Raw genomic sequence first — 12,422 nt, 5'->3', positions numbered from 1 at the left:
GTGTTTACAATTCTGTCCTTAAAGCACTTCTCCCTGACACACTCCTTTCAGGACTCAGAACTAAAGAGGACGGTGGATGAGAGTGAGCGCATCAAGAGAGCCTATGGACATTACTTTGACCTTTGCATCATAAACGACGGCCTGGAGGCGGCGTTCCGAAGTCTACGGCTTGCGCTGGAGAAACTGTCGACAGAGCACCAGTGGGTGCCTGTCAGCTGGGTTTTCTGATAGTCACCGAGAGCTCGCCAGCAAGGTGCCAAGGTCACAGGCCAAAGGTTGAGGGACGATACATCACTGGTAGCTCCAGAGGGGGGGTGGGGTGGGTTGTTTCCACATGCAGCTATTGGTGGCAGAGGCGTGTGGTGAAGAAGCGGATACACTGCAGAAGACCAGCCTCATGTAGAGCATTGTTTTTTGTACAAAGTTAGTGTTCCTCTGTTGAGCCTAAGGTCAAGTTGTACTTTATTTGTCAGAACTGGAATAAAGCTCTATTGATGTTTGTAAAGAAGGACTTAGAGGTAATTATGAGGTTCAGTGCAATAGTGCGAGTGAGTGTGCGTGTGTTATCATAAATGTGGATATAGACTTAGAGTAATCCATATGTTTTGCAAGTAACAGTGCTATGTTGGAGGTTTTCCTTGAAGGACATTTAACGTTTTAGCCTTTGAATCTTAAATACTTTATGTAGTGTAATGTTTACATTGGATCGGTAGGACAGATTGGTTAAGGATAAAAGATACCAAATGTCATATTTGTATCAAATTCTCTATATTTTATTTGATCATACAGTATGATTGTATGTGTTCAGAACTGTGCGTAATCTCGTTTGTGTCCACAGATTTGAAAACTGAACAGCAATAGATCATTTTGAAGATACATGCAATACACACGAGATACCCTAATGTGCACACACACACTCTCATATATATATATATGTATATGTATACAGAAACAGAGTGAGACCTTCTGCAGTATTCCTGAAGTCTCAGTTTGTTTTATTTGCTTTTCAATGTTGAATACGTTGAACATTTCCTGTCCCGTGCTGGTAAAGCTCTAGTTTGTTTGACAGTTAAAGGATCCAGCCAGTGGATCACAGCGTGTCACTTCTGTCTGCTTGATTCTGTCGGACTTGTATTTGTAGCACTGAGAACACTTAAGCTCTATTAAGAAAAAGAAAGAAAAATACCTGACGAAGTAGCCTACAGTATGCACTGATTGTGTAATGAAGGCGAACGTGTAACCTAACATTGCTGGTTGGCTAGTTGATGGAAGTTTTTTTGTTATTTTGATGTACAAACAGTAAAAATATTTATCAGTGGCTTCGATTTAATGCTTACTTTTGCCTTAACATGGTTGAAAAGCCAAGGAAACGCTATATTTTTTCATCATGTAACATTTCACTTCTATCACTGTACATGTTACGCAGAAAATTAAAAAAAAATTCTGGCAACGTATTCATTGTTTATGTTATTTTTCCTTCAACCTGTACGTACTGTATTGTAATAAAGAGTATATAATGCAACATATAGAAATACATGGTGCTTTTATGGTTCTACCAGGGATCTACTACACTGTAGTCTGAATCTTCCTGTAACGACTATTAAAAATTGAAATAGAGAATATGCATAGTGCATAATCATTTTTAAACTTCAAGTTATATTCAATAAAAGAGAAAACAACACTGTTTTAAATGCATATATGAGACATAATACATTCTGCTGTTGTTGACAGTTCAAGTCGAGTGTAATCTGTGTGACCTCTGAGGATTTGGGTGAGCAGAATTATTGCCCGAGGATGATGGGGTTGGTTGTTGATGTCCAGTTGGTGTTGTCCAGTAATGAGGTGCCAGAGGCAGCATTATTGGATACATGTCATAGGCAGGCGGTGGGCTACTTGGGCAGACACCTATGAGCCTGGGATCAAACTGTAGGAAAGTAGAGTTCAAAGTTAGACTGTCCGTACACAGTTCAGTTTGAATTTATGGCACAGTGTTTAATTGCATTGCCTGTAAAGCTTTTTCCCAGCTTTTCCCAACACTCAGTAAGCTTTAGATTAGTTCAATCACTGGAAACATCTGGAAATGGGAAACGATTGTGTGCAGCCAAGAAGCAGTTCTGTACACAAGCTTGTTTTATGTTTTAGTTTTTGCAGTGATTAAGCCAACATAAATAAACCAGCGGTTCACTGGTGAGTTTAACAGCAACTGCTAAATGAGCCTTATTGCTTTATTTTGCCAGACTCAGACTGTTTTCCCTGCAGTCTTTGTGCTAAGGCTAAGCTAACTGGAAAAGCTTTGTGTTTTCAAAATAAAGATAAAAATTATGTTGGTTTTCTTACTAGTTTGTAGGTTTGAAATTAATAACCAGTGCTGTGTGAAAAGTGTTTTTTCTCTTGAAGACATTGCGGTCCTTTCAAGATAATGCGGGCTGGAATTTAATCATTTCATTAATTTATTTTTTCTGCAATTCAAATCTCTGTAGGACAAATCTGTTTGTTTTTTTCATTTATCATTTGCTCATGCGGGCATATCCATCACATAGATGTGCACCACAAAGGCTTACATGCACTATATGAACAAAGTAATGGGGCACCTAGATATTACATCTCAGCCATGGTCATCCATGCCATTAAGCTCAATTTCATCATGTGCCTCAGCATTCAGCAACCTCCTAAACTTTATATGGTCTGCCATTTGCTGCATAATTTTTTTTGGTTCCCACATGCTTCTACTTTGCATTTGATAAGGGAAACATATAGGTGGGAAAACATTCACATTCACTTGTAATGGTGGCATCTTGGGATGGTGGGATGCCTTGAAAGTTTGGAAAGAAGGCAAGTGGACTTCTTTTTGGTTTGTGAAAAGGCTAACTCAAACAACTAATGGAGAGTCCCAGGTATTTAACCTTGGAGGTAGCCCTGGGGGTCATTGAGCCATGATTAATCATCTGAGTCGTTAGGGTCATATATACTTTGTTTTGCATCGTAACGACTCAGATGATTAATAGTAGGTCAACAACCTCCCAGGCCACCTCCAAGGAGACACACCCCACTAGAGAGTAAATACTCCATCTGCTGTTTTAGAACTGAAGAAGCCTCTTGGATGAAAGGTGAAATGTCTTCACAAATCAAAGAAAAGAAGCCCAGTTTCTTTCTTTTTAGTCACTCAAGACTACCATTAGTAGTCTGTGTGAATCTACACAGGCTTAATAATGGAACTCTAGTTCTGTCTGTTACTTTTTACCAGGTTTCACCACTGGAGACAGATCCATCCTTTAGGCTCGTAGCTCAAATCTATGTGCAATGTGAATCAGAACCTAGCTATAGAATTTGGTCACGCACCAGTGAGTATGGTGGTGGGAAATCCACTGTGCTGTAGCGAGGAGGATCATAACGTGTGTCCACTTCTGCCTGATCCGCCGGCAAAGAAATGGGTGATGAAGAATTGGTGTCATCTTGCATCGGTATGGTGACATTAAATTCTGCTCTTTTCTTTTTTGCATGGATATAGAAGCAGAATAGTATACCAGCTACGGCAAGGACTAAGACTGGGAACCTGGGAACACATTCATACCATTTTAAGATTTAATAATCGGCAATCCCCTTTGTTTATAGAGATTTTATCTTGACAAAACAAAACAACTCACATATATTGAAGGATATTCACCGCCTCAGTCATTGCTGGAATTGGGTCCATCTGCAGGCATTACTGCAAGAAAAAAGAAAGCCTTTTAAAGACATCCAGTGCAGGAAAAGACTTACTGCTTCTCCGTGCTTCTTACTGAATTCAATTCAATATTAGCGACAAAACCCAACAACAGTTGCCTCGAGGCACTTTACTTTGCAAAGTGAACCAGAGAAAACCCCAACAATCATATGACTCCCTATAACTAAGCATTTTGGAGACAGTGGGAAGGAAAAATTTCCTTTTAACAGGATGAAACCTCCAGATGACCCACGCTTAGGGAGGGCCATCTATCGCAACGGGTTGGGGTGAGGCAGACAGGACAAAGACACGCCGTGGAAGAGAGCCAGAGATTAATAATAATAATTAAATGGAAAGAGATGTATAAACTCTAAGCCACCATGCAAAGAAAACCAAAAAAACACTTTAGTTCTCTCAGTAGTTACTTCAATTTGACCTCAGGTTATGACAAAATTATTATTAAAAAAAATAGCTGTAGAGAAATTAACATGATGTAAAAACAAAATACAAATAATGTCAGGCAGCACGGTGGCACGGTGGTTAGCACTGTTGCCGCACAGCAAGAAGGTCCTGAGTTCAATTCCAACATCAGGCCGGGGTCTTTCTGTGTGGAGTTTGCATGTTCTCCCCGTGTTTGCGTGGGTTCCCTCCGGGTACTCCGGCTTCCTCCCACCGTCCAAAGACATGCAGCTTGTGGGGATAGGTTAATTGGATAATCCAAATTGTCACTAGGTGTGAATGTTCGAATGAATGTGAGTGCGAATGGTTGTCTGTCCCTGTGTGTTGGCCCTGCGACAGACTGGCGACCTGTCCAGGGTGTACCCTGCCTCTCGCCCTATGACAGCTGGGATAGGCTCCAGCGCCCCCCGCGACCCTGAAAAGGATAAGCGGAAGCGAATGGATGGATGGATGGAGATGTATAAACACATAGTAAATGAAAAAAGCTCCACACCACAATCCACTCATGTCAAATACAGACTTTCATTAACTGTGATAAATCCTTGAAATGACAATCATTCATGATTTAATCTGTATTTACTTGGTAAAAGAAATACATAAATAAAAAAATGTATAATGTCCGTGCTACTCTACATGATAATAAAACAATAGGAAGGTCTTCCTAACATAAATCATAGAGATAAAGCTAACAAAAAGCATAGCATCATAACGTAATGATGTGTCTCCCTTTACATAATGCTTTATGTGAGCATATAGGAACAGTTACTATATGAGACTTGAAGTACTGACTTTAAGTTGAAGGTCTACCTGTAGTCACTCTATTATTGATGTGTTTGTCAGCAGCCTATAGAAGAAGCAGACAGTATCTCCCTTTGTGCTGCACTGAGTTTTAACAGATCGCACCTGTCATCCCATAAAAATGACACTTAGTACAACTGTAGGTAAAAAAAAATAAAAACAAAGTTGATTTTACAGAATTTTTACATATGACACACCAATATGAAAACTTGATTTTAAGCCTCATTCTAATATTATAGTAGCATGAGCTTACCGTATTTCAAAATGCAAACATACAGAAAGTGTCATGACCTGTCGCTTGTTATAAAAGATAATATGTCACTTAGGGAGGCGCAGTGTGAAGAGCTTTTACTGCAATATGGTCTTTCTTAAAGACACAGCAACACAGGACTGAATAAAACCATTGTAAATTAAAGCTTTTAACCGCCATTTATAAACCTGTCATATCTTATACAGGAATACATATTTTTAATGGTGCAATGCATCGTGGTCATAGTGTTTCCCTTCACATAGCTATCACAGATAATCTAAGATATCCTCATACAATTAATTTATGGTTTCTCATCATTTTTATGCAATAAATAAATAAATAAATAAATGTTAGAAAGACTGTTACTTCTAACACAATACATTTTGCAGTATTGAGAGGAAAATTCTGTTTGCATAGATGATGTTTACCATTTACTAATATCATTCTAACGCCAAAAAACCCACACATGAACAGGTGAGTCTGTAATACTTTGAGTCCTCCATGTCTTATCACTTAAAAGAGTCTAAAAAACAATTTTTTTGTAGATATGTGATATTTACAAATTTGGAAGCACTCAAAATATTTAGATGATTGAAATACCTGAAAATTGTAACTGACCAATATCCTTGCCAGACTGATTGCCCAATCCCTCTGTTGGAATATATTAGTTTTATTTGTAGTGTTTACATGTTAACACCTGTTAAATGACATTATCTGGTTTTCTTTTAATCCCTTTTTCTTGTGGCGGTTGAACTATTAAATGTAAGAGATGTGGACTGTGACATACCAAGTGATGGCCCGTCGTGGCAGATGAACAGGAGCCATTTATCTTAAATATGTCATCTAGGAAGTGACATTCAAAATTTTCTGGGGGAGCAACAGATGTTTAAAAACCCCATTAACCAGAAATCAGTGATGTGAACAACATAAACCTCGCTCAGCAGTAGAATGACAGTTAGTGGTGCCGCGCTAAAATCTCTGGCTTTAGAGACAGCTCCTGCTTATAAAGAAATGTAATCACAATAATGATAATAAAAATTGTAAAATACTATCCAAGAGTAACAAAGTGCATCACTCAAATGCACAATATTGAAAAAATACAAAAGCTTGAAGACCAAAAAAAATTATTTTAACTAAAAATATAAATTAGGGAAATATTTCACATATTCTGAGAATATCTCATTCTAGATAATAATAATAATAATAATAATAACGTAAATGCATGAGTTTGTTGTGCATTTTTTAATGGGAGCTGTTTTGTCTCTGTCTAAATTTGCTTGGTCGTAACATGTAGGACTTATTCGACTGTAGACCCCTGAGTAACCTGATAAATTACTGCTGAGTGGAGAGCAAAGTGATCACCATCAGAAACAAAAAGCTTAAAATTAGTCAGAAACATTTAAACCACTGTACACCCTGATAGAACAAAGAATGTGTATTAAATATCACTGTATTTAAAGCTGAACGTCAGGTACAAAGGTGGAGCCATGTCAGCTGTTAATAAGATAATTATTAACTTAATTATTAAGATGATGTGTTTTTTTTTCTCAAAGATTTATTTATTGCTTTTCCAACAACATTTTAACCAACAGGAAGACAGACTTCAAATAAAATAGAGGAGGAAATTAATAAAAAGAATTGAGTGTATAATAATGTATGTACATCGTGTATGAACAGTGTTGGGGAAACACATAGATATAGTTACACATACTCTCCCATGTAGATCATTCAGATATTATTCCAGAAAAAAAAATTATATATAGATAAGTAAAATAAAATAAAACAAAGCAAAACAACCCCCCCCCCCCCCCAAAAGAAATAAATAAATAAAATAAACAGAACAAACAAGGGGAAGAGACAGTGCTCCATAACACAGTGAGACACTAGGTTTAAGTGCATTATTCCAGGGCTTCGGGCTGAAGTTTAGTCCAAGGGTGTCAAGTTAGTTAGAGAGGCAACAACCTAACGGTTGCAACAATAAGCTGTGTCCTCTTCAGTTCCAGTCCATTTAATAAGATGATGTGTAACTCAAATAGAAACACTCTCAGTACTGTGATGCTGTCTGTGAATATTGCTCTGTCATAATGCCTTGACTTTTATATATGTACGTATATAAATTAAACAGTCATCCTTGGTCTTCCTTTGAAAAACATCAGGTCAGTTTTTTTAAATGTGAATTTGTTGTGAAGCAGGATTATTACAATTAAACAGCAAAAACAAAAAAAAACTACAAGAAAACTTTTCACCAAAACATATTTTACGTGTAAGTGCATTAGTGCATTTGAGCAAATTCGAAATGAACTATGTCAATACAGGATTCTTTCTCCCACAATGTGGAATTACAACATTTAATCTAAAACAGATACCGAATGTCCCGAATGAAACTTATGACCACATACATGCTCATATTTTGGAAAGGATGGAAGAAGGCATAAATGGTTATGGGCTGAGTTAGGGTGATGATGGTGAACTGATGTAGGGTGGTGGTGCTGGTAGTAGTAGTGATGGTAGTGATGGTAGTGGTGGTGGCGGCGCTGGTGACTGGTTGAGGCAGGGTGGTGGGTTGATGTAGGGTGGTGGTGAAGGTGGGTTGATGTAGGGTGGTGGTTCAAGCTGAAAAACAGGACACATTTGATGAAGGAGCGTGCTTATTACTGGATTAAGAATAGACTCAGTGAGCAACATGAGCATCATCATTGTCATCATCATCATCATGACGTCATAAATGCATGAATACTTACTATGTATGGAGGAGGAGGACTGTCATTTCTTAAGTTGTACACAGGAGGCTGAAAATACAGTTCGTAAATGTGAATTACTTCCTCCTCGTCCCGCTGCTGCTCGTCCAGTATAGGGATCGTGTACACAGCGGGAGAATTATTGTGACTAGGTGAGCAGTATTGTCCTGGTTCTCTATTATAAGTTAGGCAACAAAATATGCACACAAGGACGAGGACAATCAACCCAGGAACCCTGGGAAGAGAAAGGCAACGTAATCATTAACTAACATTAATAAAATGAGGTGTTTGTATCAATCTTGCCCTGGAAAGAAATACTTACAAAAAAATAAGAAAGTCCATCAGATTTTTCTTTAAACCTAAGTAAGGTTTAAGAAAAAAGAGCACTTGTCAAAAAATAAATACATTTTCAATCTAATTTTTAACTTTATGAACTTAACTCTTCTTTATGGATGTTATGCAATCAGGTGTTCACTATCTAAGTGTTACTAAGGAGAGGTTCAAAGGTAGATTTTTATCTTCTTCTACTGTCAGACTACAACAAAAAAGAAACCTGGAAATACTTTATATAATATGGCCTACAACTTAAGGTATAATTTCCCTGTAACTACAAGGAATTTAATGTATTTTACTTAAAATTACAATGAAATACATTTACCTACAAATACTTAAAGCTGGGTACAGGAAGCACTCATTTCCTGTATTTAGAAAGTTATGTTTAAACAGTGATGACTTGGCTCTATCATTATATGGTCACATAGGCATGTAAAAGAACAGCTGACTTAGAGAACATCCATCATGCACATCAACATATTGAGTATTAAATAAAAATGTAAAAAGGCAATTCAACGCCCCATGAAATAAGGCGTGAGTATAGTGTTTGCTATTCCACAAAATGACAATGAAATTTTACACTACTTTAAATTACTTATGCAGTACATACATTTATTTACCGTAACATTTATTTACCACATAATTTCTTTGTTTCCTGTAAAAACCTGAGTTGTTGCCCGCCTATTTTATTCTGTTATTCCTACCTTTAAGCATTTGAAGCTTGATATAATTACATTATGATTTAAAATAAAAAACACTGATTTAGTTACAGGAGAATTACACCTTAGTCACAGCACATATTATAAACTCTTGGCGATGGTTGTTTAAGGTAAAGCTAATCAACATTTACGTTAAAACTTCATTTAACACAAACGTTTAATTGTTGCTAACACACTTTATATCACACCTCGGTACAAAATTAAACCTCAACAAAATTTGGATCAAACAAAGTGGAGGACAATTACAAAACATTTATTTTTCATTTTGAATGACATGTAATGACACAGGCTGAGTGTGGCTTCTCCTCGTGATATGGGCCTCGCTAAACAAAATCCATTACTAATAGATTCATCAAATTATTTCCATTTTTAAAATAAAGCTTACCTTCAGCTATATGTAGGTTAAGCAGAATGTTGACTTATATCAATGTACAGCCTTGTTTAAGAAGCAGAAATCACCTAGATTAGAGCTATTGACGCAACTTATCATCAGTTATGCTCTTGCTACACAGTATATTGACAGCTGCGCTGGGCTAAAGTCCACTGCCATTAAAGGTAACAATATGCAGGTGTAATAAGGAAAGGAAATCACATTTTGGGGTGGGGGGGATAAGCAGACAAGGGAGAGCAAGAATCCCTGTTTCAGCTTGTTTTTAAGGAATGCAGTCGAGGTGTTGTTGAGACATGTTGGAGGAATCTGTAGAGCGGCTGTCTGTACCAACAGAACTGCCATTCAACAGGCCGTAAACCACTGCAAGCTCTCAAGCTAAAAAACGAAACAAAATGAATGTTGATCTCACGTCCTTGTTTACAGTCTGAGTAACTGCAAGTAATATGAGAAGTTATTCTACCAAGTACAAGACACACTGTAATGTTACAGTCTTAGGGGAGGTGGGGGCGGCGGTGGCGGCACATTAACAGAGGTGCCAGTGTTGAGATGTGGTGCTGACAGAAGAGGAGGCGGAGGAGGAAGAGGGGAACCTGCAGATACGGGACGAGGTGGCGACGGGAAGGTGCTTGACGGGCTTATAGCTGGTGGAGGGGGAGGTGAAGGGGGAGGCGGGGGGAGATCTGTGAGCGAGGGGAAGGTGGGCGGAGGGGGGAGGTCAGTGTCCATGGAGAAAGAGGGAGGCGGCGGGGGAGCAGGCAGGTCAGGGTCCAAACAGGCTGAAGAGGCCGGAGGAGGAGGAGGCAGGCTGTTGTTGGTGGGGACTGAGGGTGGTGGCACAGCGATGCCGTGACTGGAGCTGTAGACAAGACATAAACACCATGAGCACTACTGATAACCTGACAGCGAAACTGTGTTTTATAATGGAACAGTCCACATTTGTGAAATAAAGACATTTAGAAGAAGTTGGAAACATGAACGCCACTCATGACCATGAAGGAGACTAGTGCTGGTGCACTGGTGCTCACAGAGACCACTCACACTCACACCCAGGACCTCACAGTGAACCCAGGACATTACTGCTGTGATGTGACAGTGCTAACGACCCCACAAACATACCACCTTTTTCCATATCATAATAGTTAATTTTCATTAAGTTAAGGGTGTTAATTAAAACAATTATGTCAGTGTTTCCATAAAAAACTAGCCACAAAGAGGAAGGGTCTACGTACAAAGAGGTGTCTGCAGCGCTCTGTATGCTGTCTGCAGTTCCTGCTCTCTTTCTGGGCGCTTCAGTGACCTGTGGAGTGAAGAAAAATGAAGGCCACAGAACTTCTCCACATATAACATGTACCATACCGGGAAAACAGAGATGATTTTTCTATAAAGCTTTCATCTAATAAGAAGGAAGACAAGCCTATCAGATTTTTCTTTACCTGAAAACTGTGTCCTATGTTGTCCAGTGTGAAGTACGAGATTGGCTCCCTTGAGTAGGCTTCCTTAGGCTCCTTGCCTGAAGCTGGTGGGGTCATAGGCTTGGAAAAAGTCTTATTTTTGGGGGTAGTGAACACACCGATCTCTCTCCTGGCCACCTTTTCACAGTGGATAGCTGCATCCTGCAAAGCACAGTAGAAACAGCTTCAGTCAGAAAGATGCAAAAACTCTCAATCACATCACTTGTTCCTCTGAGAACCTCTGACAAAGTTACTCTGTGGCTTTAAGCAGAAATGTTACATTGTAAATGACCAGTTTCACATACATGCAGCTAGCACTGTACTAAAAATATATGGCTATTTACCAGTGACAGCAGGTTGATGGAGGACTCCATGTCTTTAATCTGCCTGGCCTGTAAGTCCAGCAGTCTCAGCACAGAGCTGGCCACATTGTTAATCTGATAGGTCACACTGGCCAGCGACTGGTTCACCAAAACCTTGATCTCTTCAACCGCCTTGGATTGATCTTCTGCCTGAATTGTTTAAAAATTAATTAAAATGAAGATGATGATGATGATTATAAAAGATCTAAACATGCAAACCTATGAAAACTGTTTTGTTTATATAGCCCTTGTGGCCCTTTTTTGGGAGTGGGGGCATTACTCACCTGAACATAATTGTTATCGCAGTAATCTGCCACTCGGTGGAGGTTGCTGCAGTTATCAACAAGGTCCTTCCTGGCAGCCGGCGCCTCTTGTAATATCTGAGTAATAAGTTCCGAACAATTCTTTTCCTCCGTCATTTCTCCCATGGGTGTCGCTGAAAAAAAGCCTCGTAAAACCTTTAAGTGTACTTGTTAGTATCTGATGAAGATGGAAAAAGTTTTCTGGAAAGAGGCAGCCGAGGCTGGGGAATGTGAGGTCGGTGGGGAACGCGGAAAAATACTGCAGGGTACAGAATTTAGAGCAGCTGGTCCCAGGGCAGGGCTGACAAGTGAGGTCTCGACTAGGACTGCTTAAGCAACATCTGTCTCGCGAGAAACAAACAAACAAACAAAAAAACACACCATTTTTTACATTTATTTTTTGGTGGGGTTAATGTTTTACACGTCCCATAGTTTGCTTGATAAAATAATTTAAAATAATTTTGCAGGTTTTAAGGAGCCCGGATGAAAGTCACTTGTATTATTCGTTAAGTCCACTAGAGGTCAGTGTAGTCTAAATAAAATAACTCAAGGTCTGTCGACGGCGGTTGCCCTCTGCAGTGATAACAACGGTGGGGGTGAGGATGATGATCGTCGCTCCACACGTTTGGATGCAATCTGTGGAAAGCAGGTATTTTTTTAATGATAAATTCAGGTAAGTATAACCAGAGAGATGATGACTTTTGTAATTAGGTTCTTACATAATTGCCAAACGCTTCGCCAAGTTTAAATACATTGCATTGTTTTACATATCCTGTATAAACACATTCAATTCCCCAACATCCTTCTTTGAGTTCTGGGTAAAAGTTCACAAGTCCCTGACTCCAGGTTTCCAACAACTTTGCGTTGGTTTACATGCTTATGCCCTTTTTGGGGCCATGCGATAAACCACAAGAAG

General features: G+C 39.0%; 2 protein-coding genes across 3 annotated transcripts in view; one reads left to right on the top strand and one right to left on the bottom strand.

Moving 5' to 3' along the window:
• mpp2b (MAGUK p55 scaffold protein 2b) overlaps positions 1–1,472 on the top strand; it is a 46,674-nt gene extending 45,202 nt beyond the window's left edge. The window contains exon 12 of one of the 2 annotated variants that reach the window (XM_085416016.1): positions 52–1,472. In XM_085416016.1, the coding sequence (XP_085272142.1) occupies positions 52–228 (177 nt within the window). In that variant the 3' untranslated portion in view covers positions 229–1,472. The remainder of the gene's footprint in view (positions 1–51) is intronic. The other variant, XM_085416017.1, reaches the window with a different exon arrangement.
• Positions 1,473–8,404: 6,932 nt separating this feature from the next.
• Positions 8,405–11,785, bottom strand: abi3b (ABI family, member 3b). Its single transcript, XM_085415259.1, has 5 exons — positions 11,489–11,785; positions 11,187–11,354; positions 10,825–11,004; positions 10,621–10,688; positions 8,405–10,247 (listed from the first exon to the last, which is right to left on the bottom strand). The coding sequence occupies exons 1-5, from the start codon at positions 11,630–11,632 to the stop codon at positions 9,875–9,877; spliced, it is 933 nt and encodes a 310-aa protein (XP_085271385.1). The 5' UTR covers positions 11,633–11,785; the 3' UTR covers positions 8,405–9,874.
• Positions 11,786–12,422: the final 637 nt, after the last annotated feature.

The sequence above is a fragment of the Rhamphochromis longiceps genome, linkage group LG8, assembly GCF_057381845.1.
Source record: "Rhamphochromis longiceps isolate RC_006_pf linkage group LG8, R_longiceps_female_GT1.1, whole genome shotgun sequence".
Classification (NCBI taxonomy): Eukaryota; Metazoa; Chordata; class Actinopteri; order Cichliformes; family Cichlidae; genus Rhamphochromis; species Rhamphochromis longiceps.
The sequence above is the reverse complement of the archived record's forward strand: the minus strand, read 5'-3'. Positions and strand labels throughout refer to the sequence as shown.